Below are 19,829 nucleotides of genomic sequence, written 5' to 3' on the forward strand. Positions count from 1 at the left end.
ACAGTCAGCTATCATCTCACCAAGCCAACAATGGCAAGTAAGCGGGGGAAGGGCACAGAACCTGGATTTACTATTATGCCTGAATGTTCACTTTCAAAAACAGGAAAGCATTCCAAATGTAACTTTAAGTAAACATCTTATGTTGTATGTTGAAATTCTTCGGTGAAATAATGATGATTATGAAAGCTATCACAGTAGACCCTTAACACGGGTTTAAACTGTGAGAGTCCACTTATACGTGGGTTTTTTCCAATAAAAATATCGGAAAGTATTTTGGAGATTTGCAACAATCTGAAAAAACTTGCAGATGAATCCTGCAGCCTGGCAATACTGAGAAATTAAGAAAAGTTAGGTATGTCATGAATGCATAAAATATATGTAAGATACTAGTCTATTTTATCATTTACTGACATAAATACATAAAAATCTCTTATAAAAAGTTAAAATTTATCAAAACTTACATACACAAGCTCTTACAGACCAAACATGGAAGGCATTCACAGTCGAGAGAAATGTAAACAAACATAAAAATTCAATATTTAAGTCTCAACTGCATAAAATTAACTGTACATCCTGTACTACTGTAATTTTTAGCCACGTCCTGTTGTTATCACAGTGAGCACAAGTGCTGTATCTGCTTAAAACACGGTGTGACGCTAATGCTATCATTTCTGCGTGAGCAAGTCGTCTCCCCAGTAAACTGCATATGGTGTCTCATGGTTCTTGTGTATTTTGCCTTGGGTTTATGAGAGCAATATCATAAACTCTGAATAACATCATGGGTCCCGTACAAAGTACCACCAGTGATACTGGAAGTGTTCCCAAGAAGCAGAGACAAGTCATGACATTACAAGGAAAAGTTGCACTGCTTGATATATACTGTGGGTTGTGGTCTGCAGCCGCAGCTGCCTGCCATTTCAAAAATGAATCCAGAGTGAGGAAATTGTAAAAGAAGAAAAGGAAATTCATAAAGCTATAGCTGCAGCTACAACAGCAAGCATGAAAACCTTGCACTTTTTGCAAAATAACTTTTATCTCATATTGATAATGCAGCTTTTCTGTGGGTGCAGAATTGCTACAAGAAAAGACACACCTATGAACTCTAATATGATTCAAGAAAAAGGAAGTCTTAAAGCAAAAGGAAAGGTGAAAGATCTAAAGCTGGAGAATTTAAAGCAAGTAAAGAATGATTTGATAATTTTAGAAAGAGATTTGTCTCAAAAAGATCAAGGTAACAGGAGCAGCAGCAGTTTCCAGAGGTGTCAATGAAGAGAAGGGATATCTGCCTGAACAGGTTTTTAATGCAGAAGAAAATACCCTATTGGGGGGGGGGGGGACCACATGCCACAAAGGGCACTTATTAACATGGAAAAGAGGCGAGCACCAGGGATTTAAGGCAAGGAGGGATAGGTTAACTACTATTTTGTGCAAATGCACACAAGTTTATGATCAGGACTGACTTTATCTATAAAGCTGTAACCCTCGAGCCTTCAGAATGGAAAAGATAAACCCTGGCTGCCAGTCTTTTGATTGTACAAGAAGGCCTGGACAAGTAGAACCCTTTCTCTGGATTGGTTCTATTGGTGCTTTGTCACTGATGTCAGATAGTATCTTATGACCCCTTGATCTGGAGGCTAAATTAGAGACATTGTGTTTGGGAGCAAGTAGACCACTTCAGCACTTTCAATGTTATATCCCTTTTGAGCCAATAACTGTTTATGCAAATCTACATAACACCAGGCAGAACAACAAAAGCTAGATTAAAACAATACTGTAGTCTCCAAAACATTTATTTAGAAAATTACAATGCATAAAATTAAATGAAATAACTTTTAGGAACAATATTTCATTCCACTTAGGCCATGAAATTTTTAAGAAAAAAATTGTTTGGAAATTCGTCACATCATTTGAGGGTAAATTAATAGGAGAATGTCAATTTTGCTACACCAAAATGTTAAGGGAAGGAAATCTTCAGAACATACAACATTCACAATAAACATATTCAGTCCAAACACAATGAGGTATATAAAGGATATGAAGAAAATAAGGGTTAGAGTGTCTGCCCAAACTTCAAAACAAGATTTTACAAGAATTCTTTAGGAAGACAATCTCCAATAGATTTGCGTTAATGACACTAAAAATTTATACAAAAAACTGGTCGAAATAATTGTTAGATTACATTTTTAGTAGGTAATTCAGAAGGTATATGAAACTTGCAAAAACTGTGAATCCCAAGCAAAAATTTTTAGAGAACATGTTTCTAAAAAACTTTTCTATGAATTATACTCTGCAGTGCACAAAACAGTAAGTGATATTATTAAATACACTACTCTGCATTCTGTATATCAGACATTTGGACAGAAATCTTTTTCAGTAAGACAACAGAATAAACTGATGAATTTAACTGTTTCTGCTTTACTTGTCTAAAGTTTCTGCTTTACTTGTCTACTTTGCTAGGTCTCACAGCAAACAATACAGTGTATCTGCTTGGAAAAATACTCCTAGGGACGCCAGGGTAGCTCAGTCAGTTAAGCATCTGCCTTCAGCTCAGGTCATGATCCCTGGGTCCTGGGATCGGCCCACATTGGGTTCTCTGCTCAAGAGGGAGTCTGCTTCTCCTCCTACCTGTGCCTGCTGCTCCCCCTGCCTGTGCTGCTCTCTGTCAAATAAATTAATATAATCTTAAAAAAAAAAAAAAAAGGAAAAATACTCCTAGGACAAAAAAAAAATCCATTTTTAACAAATGCTATGCAACTGTCATTGACAAAGGGACAAACACAATGAAGGCCATGAATAATTTAGAAATTGCAAGCATTTTCCATTAGTTGTGTGAACAGAAAGTAAACATGGCTGAACGTAATTCAGAGAAGAACTGGCTCTAAGTGGGGATATAGTAGGCTGACTAATCATCCTTCAGCCAAAGACAAATTTTATGACATGTAAGAGATTTTAGAACTACTTTATCAGGATATTCAAGCAAAACATGATAGCACTCATACATGTTAAAAACAGTTTATTTGCAGACAGCTGCTAAAGAAATCACCAACCATTTATGCCGAGAGTGCAAGTATTTTTCATATGATACCTGCTATAAAGATCTTTTCGTTCTACTCCAGAAAAGATGCTAAATTATTGTGAATGTGATATAAGCTTAGATGCAGATGAAAAGTCTGAGGTAATTTTATTATCTGGAAAACCAAACACATTGCTCCACTGCCACATTTTAAACCCAAGGTTTAAAAGAGACAGATTTTTCTCAAGTGATGGTATAAAGTAGCAAATAAAGAAAATATCAGAATGCTTCAGTTTGTGGGGCTGTTTTTATAAAACTGCATTATAACTACTGATCCAATTTTCAAGCCAGAAACTGAAGAGGAGAGGGGTTTTTCAGTTATGATCAAAGAGAAAAGTTTAATAACTTACCATAAGACTATCAGTAGTACCCTATACAATAGCTAGGTAAAAACACATTTTTCTTCATCAGTCTTACTTGAGAGAGAACTGTTTAGTACTGCAAAATGTAGTGTAGTAACCACAAAAGCAAGTTAGCCAAAGACTGAAGTTATTGTTTCTACGTTATAGTAATATTGAAGTTGTAATAATAATTTACAATTTCAAACAAATCAAGATTTATTCTTATTTCTTAAAAGTTAATTCTACAATGAGAATACTCATCTTAGGCCTTGATGAATAGTGATTTTTTTTTTAATGATTTTTTATTATATTATGTTAGTCACCATACAGTACATCCCCGGTTTCCGACGTAAGGCTCGATGATTCATTAGTTGTGTATAACACCCAGTGCACCATGCAATACGTGCCCTCCTTACTACCCATCACCGGTCTATCCCATTCGATGAATAGTGATTTTTAACAACCGCCATTAAGCAGTTAACCAAAATGTGTATTTGCTACAATCTAAACTCCAAGGAAAGCTATATTGAGAAAGTCTGTTTTCCCAGGAGCCAAATAAATCCAACATGAAAAGAAATTAAAATCCAGTTATAAAAAATAGAATTTCAAAAACAAGGACTATCATTTATACTATCATTTATCACTCTTGAGACCGGCACCAATTTCTAAACCATAATCATCCCTACAAGGGAATGGAGAAGGTTATGGTAAGATGGCCATTCTCATATGTTGCCGATACTTTTTACAAGGCAATTTAATGATCCATATCGAGTATCAGTACCAAATGTTATACAGTTTGGAACCAGTAATTTCTCTTCTAGGAGTCTACTCCAAACATACCTCAGAGTTGTAGACAAAAATGTACAAGATTATGTTTGCAGTATTTACGGAAACAAAAAGAAATGAACTAAAGAACAATGGTTAAATCTGTGATGAAATATTAAGTGCCCATAAAAAATTACATTTTGATAAGTGTGTATATGCTTATATATAAAGGCTATAATGAATTCATTAATGTATTAATCACATCACTTTTAGGTGATGGAATTGTAGTTGTTTTTCCTATTGTTTATGCTTATGTGTATAGTTACAAATTTTTCACAGAGAACGTGTATAGATATAACTCACTTCAATGAACAGAGAAACAAAGTGAGGATTGTGAACAATAAGTCAATCACCTGCTGTGTGTCCATCTCTCTATTCACAAAAGCACAAAGATGATGATAGGTGGATCTACCGGTTTTCACATTAGAAGTTCTTTTTAGTTCAATGTTCTGAAAAACGAACATAAGACAATGGATTATTAGGTTAACAGTATTAATTTTCAAGTAAAGCTGGACTCCCCCCAAAAAAATGCTGGACCCAATTTAAAAAAGTAATTTTGTATTTAATCAGTTATCCTTATTTATTTTTCTCTACATGGGCTATATTTCCATCACCTGGAATGTAGGTTTAAAAGCTAGAGTCCACTTAGGCAAGAATACTAACAAGGGGATGCTGTATAGTTTACTGCACCACAGCAGGCAAGCTGCTCCCCTATGATGGATTCCAAGTTTGATCACTTGGTTATGGTGGTGCATGCCCAGTGATGAGAAAGTTGTCTTTTCTTTTTTCAAACACAAGTAGGACAATGAATAAATGTACGAGGATGATAGATACCTGTCTGGTGCCAGAGTATTACCTCCTGGGTTACTTGGTAATTGAAAAGAGAAAAATATACCTTTATGATAGAGATCTCTTGTAGTCACCACCATAACCAAATGAGAAAATACAGAATACGAGAAACTAGTCTCTTCAAAAAGTCTGAAATAAAAACGTTGACTAGGGTTGTAGGAGATAATGTTCCATACCAAGAGAAAGACAAAACAAGCAGAAGTAATGGGGGAAACCTGACTCGATCCTGGTTTAAAAAAGAAAGAAGCTGTAAAATAAAACAATTTAGGGACAACTGGAAAATCCTGATTAGGGACTGTATATTAAGTGGTATTAAGAAATCAATGTTAATTTCCTTAGTGTGATACTGTGGTTGCATAAGAGAATGTCCTTATTCTTATAATGAGCATAATGAAGTATTCAGGATGAAACATCATCTCTACAATTTACATTCAAATGTATACATTTGTACACACAGCTATTTGAAATCTATACACACATATGTAAACAACTATTCAGTGTATTTTCCTTTTAACTTCTCTATTTTGAAAATTTTCATAATAAAAAGTTGGGGAAAAAAGTACAACTACACATTTGCACATAATTCATATTTGCACTTACACAGATGTTTTATTTGGTTTAGGTAAATATGTGACCTTGGCTTGGTAGGAACATTAAGGCTCAAGAGGGCAATACCTGTACTTATGCTGATCCTGCATCCACAAAATATACTTGTATATACAATGAAATCAGATATCCCTATATTTATGGGGTTTTTTTTTACTTCCATGTTTTAGATAGAAATAACTATGTAATTGTAAGAATCATCCAAATAGCCATTTCAATAACTACCACAAGCTACTGTAAAACAAAAGAACCAATACCTTTTAAAATTAATTTCCTCTTTAATGTCTTTTCAAAAATAAGCTCCAAATCACAAAAGCACACATATTACTCCCATAGAGAAAAAGACTTCTCTCATCCACTTTATGTAATCTTGTGTAAATTCATCTGCACCTAACTTCTTTACCTCTAAAGTAATAACTATTTACAATACCCAAATCTTGAATGTGAAAAAGTTGATAGGGCAAATAATCTAGTTTTTTCCACTATAAATAAAGGGCATTAAAAAAAAAAAAAAAGACCAAACCACTTTCAGTTTTTTAAAAATCAAAAACAAGGTTTTTGAAACAACTAAAATAAATTAAGACAATTGGTGAAAACTGAGTACAGACTGACTATTAGATACCAGGAATATTAATACTGTGCTTTTTAAAAAAGTACTTATACATCAGAGGTACATACTAAAGAATGGGTAAAATGATATCTAGGATTATTTTTAAATACTCCAGACATACTCATGTGTTACCTTACTGTAAGTTTAAACAAATGAAATTCTGACCTGCACTGAATTCTAATAGTAAAGAAGAAGTAGTATAACCTAGTTCTTCTCAACACTCTAAGTAATTCACCTCAAAAAGAGTTGGAGGTGGTGGTGGCAGACTTGTAATTTTGGCCGATCTCTCTTTTTCCACAAGCAGTGCTTCCTTTCGAGCTGTTATATGCCTTGAAAAACAAGAGATGTCCTAAATTAATCTCTCAGGTAATATCAGAATACAACCCTCAGGGTCTAAAATATAAAAGCCACAGGATCTCAAATCCTCCAGTCTGATCCCACAGGCTCGATATGCTCTTTAATAAACAATCTATATACACTGGACACGTAAGAAAATGTGTACCAAGTAAAAGAGGTGTATCTTTAAAGACATAAAGCCCTACAGTGAAACTGACCCAACAAACATCTAATGTTTCTTCATTTAGAATAGTGTAGATTAAAAACCGGAAATGTTGATAAAGATGGGGGTCGCTGTATAAAATGAGCACTGTTGACTAGAACAGTCTCCATCATCTTTACAACATGAAAGAATGATTTGCCAAGAGCCTAAACACCTCTTTTCATGTTCTTAATTGCGCTGATTTTTCTCTGGTTTTTTTTTTTTTTTTTTTTTTTACATCAGAGGCAGATGGATTCTGGGGGACATGCATTTTGAACAAGCCATACATTTCTCCAGAAACTAAGTAATTGCTGAAGTCACACGAGAAGAGAAAGTTCATGTGTTACATTGGCACTGAGGTCAACCACACCTCCACTGCATTATTTTTAAACCAAGCTGAACAAACCAATGGATATACCATATGATTTATATTTAATATCTGCTTAAAAATTTAAGTACTCAATGTACTGTCTACTTTTAGCCATATCAAGTTTCAATGGAAAATGTGGTAAATTTCATTATTACTTTACCAGGTTTTTTGTTTCACTAGTTCTTCTTTTTTATTTTTCTGTAATTTCAGAGCTTCTTTATGCCTCATTTCTGCTTTTCTTCTTCTTTCTGCTGCCCGCCGTGCCAGAGCATTCAAATCAGGTTCCTAAAAATATATATTACTTAAAATGTTATGTTAAACAAGATTAAAATGCCAAACATATAAGTAGTATGGGTGGTTCTCCAGTCAGGGCAAAATCATGAAGGTACTCAAATGACTGAAATTTGGGAAACACTGCACTAAGCATAAAGTTAATGGTGGCATAAATAAAACTACAAAACTCAGATGTCACAACCTAAGGCTATTACTAAAAACACAGATTAAACCCAGAGAGCAAGAACATATTTCATTGTCACATAGTTTAAAGATATTTATCTTCCTCACTAATTGTTTGATATCAAAGACCTGCCTTCTCTGGAACCAGGTTGTTTATTTTGTGCGACTATCTCTGGGACCACAATCTAGTCATTTCCAACCATAACTCACAATAAACAAAACATGGTCAGGGAACAGTGTTAAAGCTCCACTTTGCCTTTCTGAAAGTCATCAAAGAATTTTTACTATTTGTGAATGAAATACATTAAACTATACATGTCTTAGAGGTATGAAGAATCATAATAAAATGAGAAATCTGAATTCACCCCTAATAAATCTGTCCAAAATGCTTGAAGCAATCAACTTCTGATTCAGCAGGTTACTTTATTTACCCAGATAGTTAGGGACTGGAAGAGAATAATTCCAATTTAAGCATCATATGAAGATAGATTTTATTGGACGTGACTCTTACTAGGAAATGCATCTAGCAGCATTACTGAATTACATTAATATACCAAAAAGTTGAGGCAGGTCTGCCAGGGCAGCACCCCAGGAACCCCAGTCTGCTCCAGTTTAGTCATCTTGCCAGTACAGCCCCAGTGGAGAGCACCTGAGACCCCTGGTCCATGCCCAAGCCCACCCTAGTCGTCCCATCAGTACTGCACACCAGGCCTCAGTCCCACAACTGTAGCAGTTCCAGCTGGTTAGCCAAAGCTACCAGGCACACTCAGTCTACACTGGGGACATCCTTACATAAGGCCACTCTCTCAAAATCAGGAGAGGGAGCTGCTCCACCTAATTCCCAGAAACAAACACAGAAAGTCAGACAAAACAAGGAGAGAGAGGAATATGTCCCAAATGAAAGAACAAGGCAAAACCACAGAGAAAGAACTGAACAAAATGGAGACAGGCAATACACCTGGTAAAGAGTTACAAGTAATGATGAGAAAGATGCTCACCAGATTTAAGAGTGGATGAATTCAGTGAGAACTTAAACAAAGAGAGAGAAAATACAAAAAAAGAACCAATCAGAGTTGAATAATACAGTAACTGAAATGACAAATACACTGGAGGGAATCAACAGTAAGTTAAAGGATGCAGAAGAATGAATCAGTGAGCTAGAAAACAGGGTAGTGGGAAGCACCCAAGCTAAACAGCAAAAATAAAAAATAATAATTTAACAAATGAGACTAGGATAAGGGACCTGAGATACCATCAAGTGTAATAGCATTCACATTACAGGGATCCCAGAGAAGAATAAAAGGGCAGAAAATGTATTTGAAGGAACAATAGCTGAAAACTTTCCTAACCTGGGGAAGTAAACAGACTTCCAGGTCCAGGAAGCACAGAGAATACCTAATAACATGAAACCAAGGAGGCACATACCAAGACACATAATTAAAATGTCAACAATTAAATCATCACCATGAAACCAGCCTTACCAGTAATATTAAAGGGACTTAACTGGAAAAGAAAAGGCCATAACTAGAAGTGAGATGAAAGGAAAAAATTCCACTGTAAAAGCAAATATATTGTAAAAGTAGTAGATCAATCGTTTATAAAGCTAGTTTGAAGATTAAAGGATAAAAGTAGTAACATCAATTATATCTACAATTAGTTAAGGGATACACAAAATAAAAAGATGTAAAATACTACATCACATACATAAAATGTGAAGGGGGAAGTAAAAATGTAGTGTTTTTAGAATGTATTCAAACTTAAGCAACCATCTACTTAATACAGACTGCTACATACATAGGACACTATACATGAACCTGATAACCACAAACCTGTAATAGACACACAAAGATATAGAAATCCAAGCATTAACACTAAAGAAAGTCATCAAAACACAAAGGAAGAGAGCAAGAGAAGAGGAAAGGAACACAGAACTACAAAAACAACGAGAAAACAACAAAATGGCAGTAAGTACGTACCTATCAATATAATTTCTTTAAATGTAAATGAACTAAATGTTCCAATCAAAAAGACAGGGTGAATGAATGGATAAAAACTATGACCCATCTACATGCTGCCTAGAAGAGGCCAACTTTGGACCGAAAGACACATACAGACTAAAAGTCAAGGGCTGGAAAAAGATACTCTACACAAACGGAAGTTAAAAACAAAACAACAACAACAAAAAGCCAGGGTAACAATACCTATATCAGACAAAACAGACTTTAAAACAGACTATACCAAGAGACAAAGAAAGGCACTACATAGTAAAAAAGGATCAATCCAACAAGAGGCTATAACAATTGTAAATATCTAGGCACCTAACATAGGAACACCTAAATATATAAAGCAAATGTTAACAGACATAAAGGAGAGAAAGTGACAGTAATACAATAATAGAAAGGGACTTTAACAGCCACTTACATCCACAGATCATCCAGACAGATGGACTTAAAATATATAGAGATTACATTCCATCCAAAAAAATAAAAATAAAAATGCACAATACACATTCTTTTCAAGTGTACATGGAACATCCCCCAGGATAGATCATATGTTAGGCCACAAAACAGTCTCAATACATTCAAGAAGTCAAATCATATCAAGTGCTTTTCTGACCACAATATTACGGAACTAGAAATCAATTACAAGAAAAAAACTGGAAAAAAAAACCCCACAACAACAACAAATGGAAAATAAATAACATGCTGTTACAGAACAAATGGGTAACAAAGACATCAGAGATTAAATAAAAAAATACATAGAAACAAATGAAAATGGAAACACAATGGTTCAAATTCTTTGAGATGTAGCAAAAGCAGTTTTAAGAGGGAAGTTTATAGCAATACAGGCCTCTCGCAAGAAACAAGAAAATTTTCAAATAAATAACCAAACTTACACCTAAAGGAAAAACAAGAAGCAGCAAAGCCCAAAGTTAGTAAAAGGAAGGAAATAAAGAACAGGGTGGAAATAAATCAAATGGAGATTAAAAAAAAAAACAATAAACAAGATCGATGAAACTAAGCTGTTTTTTTGAAAAGAGAGATGTAACTGAGAAACATTTCACTAGACTCATCAAGAAAAAAGATCAAATAAAATTTGAAAGAGAAGTTATACCACAGAAAAACGAAGGATTTGAAGAGACTGCTATGAAAAATGATACACCAACAAGTTGGACAACCTAGAAAAAAATGGATAAAGTCCCAGAAACAATCTTCTAAGACTGAATCAGGAAGAAATAGAAAATATGAACAGACTGATGACCAGTAATAAAATTGAATCAGTAATCAAAAAACTCCCCACAAATAAAGGTCCAGGACCAGATGACTTCCAGTGAATTCTACCAAACATTTAAAAAACAGTTAATACCGACTTCTCAAACTATTCCATTAAATAGAAGAGGGAGGAATGCTTCCAAATTCATTCAACAAGGCCAGCATAAACCAGACAAAAACTGCAGAAAAAGAAAATCACATCCATCTATCCTTGATGAACATAGATGCAAAAACCCTCCTCAACAAAATATCAGCAAACTGAATTCATCAATACATTAAAAGGATCACTCACCATATTTAGGTAGGATTTATTCCAGTAATGCAAGGATGGTTCAAAAACCACAACTCAATTAATGTGATATACCATAGTAACAAAACAAGGGAAAAAACCATATGATCAATTTCAACAGAAGCAGTAAAGCATTTGACAAAAATCAATATCCATTCATGATAAAAACTCTCAACAAAATAGGCATAGAGGGAACATAGCTCAACATAATAAACGCCATTTATGAGAAACCCACAGCTAACATCATACTCAATGGTGAAAAGTTGAAAGCTCTTCATCTAAGATCAGAAACAAGACAAGGATGTCCACTCTATTATTCAACATAGTATTGGAATTCCTAGCCACAGAAATCACACAAGAAATAAAAGGAATCCAAACTGGAAGGGAAGAGATAAAACTGTCACTATTTGCAGATGACATGGTTTTACATATAAAAAACCCTGAAGACTCCACCAAAAAGACATTACAATAAATGAACTCAGTAAAGTTGCAGGACACAAAATTAATATACAGAAATCCGTTGCATTTCTATACATTAATAACAAAGTAGCAGAAAAAGAAATTAAGAAAACAATCCCACTTACAATTACTTCACAAAGAATAAAATACCTGGGAATAAATTTAAACAAGGTGAAAAGAACTATACTCTGAAAATTAAAACACACTGATGAAAGAAATAGAAGATGACATAAATAAATGGAAAGATGTTCAATGTTCACAGATTAGAAGGGTTAATTTGTTAAAATGTCCATACTACCTAAAGTAATCTATGGAGTCAATGCAATCCCTACCAAAATATCAATAGTATTTTCCACAGAACTAGAAAAAATAATCTTAAAATCTGCATGGAACCACAAAGACCCCAAATAGCCAAAGAAATCTTAACAAAGAACAAAACTGGAGGCATCACACTTGCTGATTTCAAACTGTATTACAAAGTTGTAGTAATCAAAACAGTGTGGCACTAGGACAAAAACAGACATACAGACCCATGGGACACAACAGAGAGCCCAGGAATAAACCCACGTTTATATGGTCAATTAATCTGTAACAAAAGAGGCAAGAATATACAATGGAGAAAAGACAGCCTCTTCAATAAATAGTTCTGGAAAAACTGGACAGGTACATGCAAAAGAATAAAACTGGACTGCTTTCTTATATCGTACACAAAAATTAACCCCAAATGGATTAAAGACCTAAGCATAAGACCTGAAACCATTAAACGCTGAAAAGAAAACATAAGTAGTAATTTCTTGGAAATCAGTCTTAGCATTATTTTTCTAGATTTGTCTCCTCAGGCAAGGGAAACAAAAGCAAAAATAAACAGTTGGGACTACATCAAACTAAAAAGCCTTTTCACACTGAAGGAGACCATCAAAAAAAAAAAAAAAAGCAACCTACTGAATGGGAGAAGGTATCTTCAAATGATATATCAGATAAGGCATTAATATACAACATATACAAATAACTCCTATCACTCAAAACAACAAAGATCAAATAATCCAATTTAAAAATGGGCCGAGGATCAGAACAGTGTTCCAAAGACGACATATGGCTGGCCAACAGATGCTCAACATCACTAATGAGAGGTATGCAAATCAAAACCCCAAAGAGATTATCACCTCACACCAGTCAGAATGGCTAGTAACAAACAGAAATAACAAGCGTTGGTGAGGATATAGAGAAAAGGGAATCCTTCCACACCGTTGGTGGAAATGTAAATTGGTGCAGCCACTGTGAAAAACAGTACAGAGGTTCTTCAAAAAATTAAAAATAAAAATACCAAATGATCCAGTAATTCTACTGCTGGGTATTTACCTAAAGAAAATGAAAACACTAATTTGAAAAGATATATGCACCTCCACATTTTTTTAAATACATAAATATATTTATATATTTGTTTGAGGGGGGAGGGGCTGAGGCAGAGGGAGAAGCAGACTCCCCACTGAGCAGGAAGCCTGAAGAAGCAGAAGCGGGAAGAAGAAGGAAGCGGGAAGCAGGGCTGGATTCTGGATCATGACCTGAGCCAAAGCAGACGCTTAACTGACTGAGGCACTGAGGTGACCCTGCACCCCCATGTTTATTGCAGCATTATTTACAATAGCCAAATTATGGAAGCAGCCCAAGTGTCCATGGACAGATACACAAAGATATGGTGTATATATACAATGGAGTATCACTCAGTCATAAATAAATAAATAAATATCTTGCCATCTGTGACAGTATGGATGGAGTTTAGAGGTAATGTGCTAAGTAAAATAATTCAGACAAAGACGAATACCTTATGATTTCACTTGTAAAAAAACAAAACAAATGAACAATCAAAAAAACAGAAACTGACTAATAAACACAGAGAACAAACTGGTGGTTGCCAGAGGTGAGCGGGTGGGGGATGAGTGAAACAGGTAAAGGGGATTAAGAGGTATAAACTTCTCTCTATGAAATAAATAAGTCACAGGAATGAAAAGTACAGTATAGGGAATGTAGTCAATATTATTGTAATAACTTTGCATGTTGACAGCTGGTAACTACATTTATCAGGATGAGCATTGCATGACGTATGTAACTGCTGAATCACTATGTTGTACACCTGAAATTAATATAATACTGAATGTCAATTATACTTAAATTTAAAAAATAATCATAGAAAGCATAAAGAAGTTCAGGCTGGCCAAAACAAACTCTATACATGCATGTATACTATAAACAATTTACTTTTTACCAATACCACTACCAGACAGGTAGTCAAGTAAGCATTCACTTACATTTTCTTTGGCCTGTTGGTGTCCCTCTCCCATACTTCTTAAACTTGCCAAATATAGCTTTTCCAAGTTCTTTATTTTCTGAGTTTGTGATTCTTTCCATTCTGTCCTTAGTTCCTCTGCCAAACGAGTTAATTGCTGATTTCTCCTCTGTTTTATGTCTTCTCTTATCTGTAAAGCGATACCCCTTTCTTGTTCTCGAACCTAAAGAATGCATATTTAACAGATTATATGAAAAGAGGCTTACTTCAAGTTTTCTGAAAAGCTGTTTGGAAATAGGAACTTAAATGAATTCTGTTCAGGTGTATCAATTCTCTGGAATATTCATATTAGATAAGGCCTACATAAAATGGAAAATCCAGTGATGTAAAAAAGTTAAAACCTCAAGACTACTTCTAAAGTTCTCTAACTTATTAGCTATTATCTTCTCCTCCCCAACCCAAGCACTAACAGTATTACTATTATCATTTTAATAACTGGTAAGAGGTTAAAATGGTAAGGGTGTTCAATAAAATTTATAGACCAGGGGTGCCTGGTGGCTCAGTCAGTTAAGCAGCTGCCTTTGGCTGAGGTCATGATCCTAGAGTCCCAGGGTCAAGAGCCCCCCATAGGGCTCCCTACTCATCAAAGATTCTGCTTCTCCCTCTCCTTCTGCCCCTTCCCCTACTCGTGTTCTCTCTCTCCCTCGCTCACTCTAACAAATGAAATCTTAAAAAAAAATTTAAAAAGAATACAATTTATAGCCCAAGGAGAGTATAGAGCCAGATGAGAAGTCCATATTTGTGGTACATCATCTCCAATTTTAGATAGAATGGCACCTAAAACATGCTTCCCAAGGGCTTAACTATCTTACTCTGAAAGGACTTCTAGAAAATAATCTACAACTTCTTAATAAATATTACAGCAGCTAGTAATATTTCCAGTAAGCCTTCTTCAAAGCCATTCTAATCTTCCTACCCTAATCTACATCAGTACCACATAGTTTGAAAAATGTTTATTAAGAACCATTTTCTAGTAATCGAGTCAAATAATCTCTATCCTCAAACTCTTCTTCATCTATTTACCATTTCAGCCTCTTTTTTTGAATTTTCCTGAACTAGTTAATACACCAGAACCAGGGCTCTTAGCCAGAAAAGGGTTTTAAATGCAACATTCAGAACTCTCTACTGTAAAAAAAAACTAATAATTTGGGGAAGACAAAGAATTTAAAACCTTGTTCCAGATGAATCTTACCTGCAGTAATCTTAGTTTTCGTCGTCTTTCATAATCTTCCTTTAAAATGTAAGCTTCCTCATTAGGACTCAATCTCAGCTTGCCAGCATTCACTACCTTTCTTTTCATTTCTGGGTACTTCAAATATAAAGTTTCTGAATTAAAAAAAGAATGAAAGAAAAATGTCTATTAAAACAGGGCAGCAAAGATTAGAACAATGTTAAAAGTATATTTAATACTTGACATTTAAAGAACTAAATATACACAAAATAATTTGGGTAAACTGAGTCCAACTTATATTTACAAATTGCAATTATTAAATTCAGCACTCTAGTCAATGATTCTCAAATGGGGAGAAGGGGTTAAGTGGAGGATGAATCAGAATTACTCGAAAATGTTTTCCCCCATGACAGCAGAGTGTTGCTTACCTAGAGTATCTGGGACCTGACTTGTTTCTGATTGGGATTTCCGGAGTTTACCTACCTTAAATGTAAAAAAGCACAGACTTAAAAAAAATGTTTTCACAATTGCAATTTTACACTTTGGAACTTTGATAACTTGTCCATAACCAGCAGGACTGCTGTAATTGCAAAAGGCTCCCAGTCCCTAGTTTCAACTCCCAGTCTGCTGTGTATAACTTGATGACCAAGTGTCACCGTATCAAATGGAATCACATCAAACTCTCAACAATTCTTTAATAATTACAGTGGTGTGATTGTTCTAAATCAATGACCATTTTAAACATTTCCCTGAGAACGATTCTGTTGTTTGCATGAGTCAGGTGTTTAGGCTCTCAGATCTATACGTGCCATTGACATTCAGGTGCTCTCACTCTCCTCCCTAGATTATAACATGGATACTTACATCTTTCTGAAGCTAGCTGAAGCTCCACTTCTTCATGAAACTGTCCTCTAGTAATTTTTGCTTCACCCACCTACCACCTCATTCCTGACTTGCCCACCCAGAAGGGACACTATCTTTACACTCAGTTTGGGGACCAATCTAATGCTTTCTTGGTATTACCTTGCTCTAGTTTTTCATCAATTACACTGTGCCTTTTCTAACTAGATTCCTAACAACTGAAGGACAGAGGTTAGTTTTATTTTAATATTCAAATTAATTTAACAAATAACAATTATCAGGCAGTATTTCACATACTATGGATGGATACTGTTTTGGGCTAGGAGGACTTAAAGTTATCTAATAGGGACTAATAGACTCTGACGCCAAAAAGAAATAACTGCTTGCATTTGAAAATCTTTTCCAGTAAGCAAAGTAACAGTAAGTAAAGTGCTGACTGCCTTCTTCATTTTATAAATGAAGAATCAAAGGCCTCTTGTGTTAAAGCACTTGACCTAAGTGACAGGATCTACTTGCAGATCCAAAGAAAGATTTCCTTATTCTTTTTTTTTTTTTTTTTTTTTTAAAGATTTTATTTATTTATGTGACAGAGAGACAGCCAGCGAGAGAGGGAACACAGCAGGCGAGTGAGAGAGGAAGAAGCAGGCTCCTAGCGGAGGAGCCCGATGTGGGACTCGATCCCGGAACGCTGGGATCACGCCCTGAGCCGAAGGCAGACGCTTTAACGACTGCGCTACCCAGGCGCCCCAGATTTCCTTATTCTATATGGCTCCTAACTTTCTGATATGCTAAAACATGTGGAATGAGGACATTTTTGTTTAAATCGGTATTGTTTGCTAGTGGGGATTGATGAACAAGGAAACACTGAACAAAGAAGATAAAATGAGCAAGATTAAATTCAGTCAATAATTTTTCTGAAGGTCTCTGAATTTATATTCAAACTATCAAAACTAATTCCTGGTAACTCTCGTAGACAAAGGATCATGGGGAAAAAAGACAAAAAAGAGAACATACTGTAAAATTCCATTTATATCAAGTTCAAAAACAAGCAAGACGAATCCATGATGACACGGGTTAAAACAGGGCTCGCCTTTCTGTAGGTTAATGACTAGGAGGGGGCACAAAGGAGCCTGCAGGGATGCTAGAGATGATCTGTATTTTGACCCGTGTTATGATTACACAGGTATATACATATGTAAAAATTCCTCAAATGATACACTTAGATTTGTGTGTTTTAAGGTTATACCTCAAAAAAAAAGGGAAAAAAAACCCTGGTTTTTTTCAGATTGCTTTGAGTATCTATCATCTCATTTGTTTGAGGATTATAAGGAAACATACATTTGTTACTTTTACCTCCTGAGATGTGGTAGTATAATTTTTCTCTTGCATATAACTTTCTTAATTTTTTTAACTTATTTGGAAATAATTTCAGACTTACAGTTCCCATATACTCTTTCCCCCGCTTCTCTAAACATCAATCACAGCACAAGACCGAAACCAAGAAACTGACACTAGCACAATACTTCTAACTAATCTACAGACTTTATTCAAATTTTGTCAAGTATCCCACTAGCATCCATTTTCTGAACCAGGACCCCATCCAAGGACAATCCATTGCTGTTACTCTGGGTCTCCAAGAAGCAGAGGACAAGATAGGATTAAACCCACAAGGATTTTATTAGGAGAAGTGCCTGTGTGAGGGGAAATGGGAAGGAGCTAGTAAAAACTGGGAGCGCTTCAGGCTTCCACGTAAATCTGACACTGAATGGAAAAAGGGAAAGTTGGGTAGATGACTGCCATGCGGTCTAAAGAAGATTCAGGAAGACTTCTGAGGAATTAAGGGAAAGTACCTTGTTTCTCAGGAATAGGCCTACCTTAATGCCCATGCCATGCTTAGTCATTGGCCAGAAACAGCCCTGGGAAGCATCCATGCAAACGGATTTCAGAATATAGGAGCTGAAGGTCTGTGAATTATATTCTCATGGCTGTAGAAATTGTCACCTCTCCTTCCACCCCTCTAATCTGGGACAGCTCCTCAGTTTGTGCCTTTCTTTTTAACCTCTTGACTTTTAAAAACTACTGGCCAGTTATTTTGTAGAATGTCCCTCAATTTGGATTTACTTAATCTTTTCCCGTGGTTAGACCGAGATTACACATTTTTGGCAAGAACACCACAGAAGTGATGATGCACCCTTTCTCAGTGCATTAAATTATGTTAACGTGTCTTACTACCACTGGTGATGTTAATTTTGATCCTCTGGTTAGGTGGTGTCTACCAGGTCTCTCCACTTTTCCTTTATAAGTACCTGGAGAGATAGTTGAAACTATATATAAATATCATGTTCCTGATTATATCTTTGCTCCTTAGTATCCACTGGCGGTTGCTGGAAGCATTAACTACAGCATTTACCGAAAAGCATTTTCTATTTTCGTTATTCCTTATCAATTGGAATCCTACTGTAAGGAAGAGTTTCCCCTGCTCCCTCTTATTAAATCATTTATTCATATCAGTAGGATTTTTGAATTCTGTGTATTAACACTATCCAATAACAGATATTAACTTATGTTTTAAGATTTTGGCCTGAGAATTAAATGGCACTTGGCATATTGTAATCACAAAATACTAGACTTAGAAGATTTGTGTTCAAGACTCATCACGACCATTTACAGCAGGAAGACACTAGCCAAGTCGTTTTAAGTTACTGTGGTTTCGTTTTCTTAAACTATATAATGGGAATCGTAACATCTACCCCAACAGCTTGTTCTGATGATGTGACTTGACGTGAAATGGCCAAATGCTTCCTAAGTATTAAGGACTCAAATGTTCCCCACTGTTCAGTTTGTGGCAGGACTAACTACCTGAGAAATTAAAGGTGAGAGACAGCAAAAAAAAAAAAAAAGAGAGAGAGAGAGAGAGAGCACACTCTCTGCAAGAAACAATTCTAGGCTGTGCTCTTAAACGGCTCCCGGGTTTCAGGCCAAGTCCGCGGAGGACCCGGGGAAAGGGTGGGCAGGACGCAGCGAGAAGCGCTTGCAGCAGCAGCCCCGGGAGGCCCTCCCCGCCGCCCCGGGTTAGGGAACCCAAGGACCCCGCGCGACCCCACCCCGGGAGGGCACGCAAGGCCACACGCGCCTAAGGCCCGGGAGCAGCCTCTCGCTGCAAGCAGCCGGTCTGCGCCGGGACGTACCTCCCTTCCCCGCACTCCCTACCGCCGCCAGCCTGACTCCTGGCAGGGCCCGGGCCGCGCAGAGGCCTCAGAACGGCGGGCCGTGCTGCCTTCCCGACGTCGCGCCTTCATGGCATCCCATTCCCGGGGGGCGCACCGCCAGCTCCTGGGCTTCGGGGAGTTGTGCACGGCCGGGCCGCGGGAAGCCGGCGCGTCCGTCACTCACCTGAAAAGCAGGGGCCCGGAATCGGGAACAGTAGCTCAGACACACACGGCACCGGCGGCCGCGGCCCACCAGCGTCCCAACAGCCGTTTGTGCGCCTGCGGGGCGGCCATCGCCGAGCTCCCGTCACTTCCGTCATTCAAACCGCCCGCCAATGGCGGGGCCAAGCGGCGGGAATCGGCCTAGTCCCGCCTCCCCCAAGGGCCGCTGGGGGCCGCCCCGGAAAAGACCGCGCACCGGCCAAACCCTACGTAGCAGCCCATTATTTCTCATGTCTGCGACGCTCCGAGGTTTACTGCCTCTCTGTCAGTGCGCTCGCTTTACACATCAGGAGACAGGGGTCCAGAAAGGGGGAAACATTTGCCCAGAGCATTG

General features: G+C 36.8%; 1 protein-coding gene across 1 annotated transcript in view; it reads right to left on the minus strand.

Annotated features, from left to right (window-relative positions):
• The window catches only part of CEP295 (centrosomal protein 295), a 52,441-nt gene extending 32,837 nt beyond the window's left edge, over window positions 1–19,604 (minus strand). Inside the window, 7 exon segments of the mRNA XM_040630992.1 lie at window positions 4,593–4,688; window positions 6,540–6,633; window positions 7,373–7,497; window positions 13,995–14,195; window positions 15,225–15,358; window positions 15,632–15,682; window positions 19,458–19,604. Coding sequence (XP_040486926.1) covers window positions 4,593–4,688; window positions 6,540–6,633; window positions 7,373–7,497; window positions 13,995–14,195; window positions 15,225–15,358; window positions 15,632–15,682; window positions 19,458–19,593 — 837 coding nt within the window. The 5' untranslated portion in view covers window positions 19,594–19,604.
• Window positions 19,605–19,829: the final 225 nt, after the last annotated feature.

This window comes from Ursus maritimus, unplaced genomic scaffold (genome assembly GCF_017311325.1).
Source record: "Ursus maritimus isolate PB19 unplaced genomic scaffold, ASM1731132v1 scaffold_16, whole genome shotgun sequence".
NCBI lineage: Eukaryota > Metazoa > Chordata > Mammalia > Carnivora > Ursidae > Ursus > Ursus maritimus.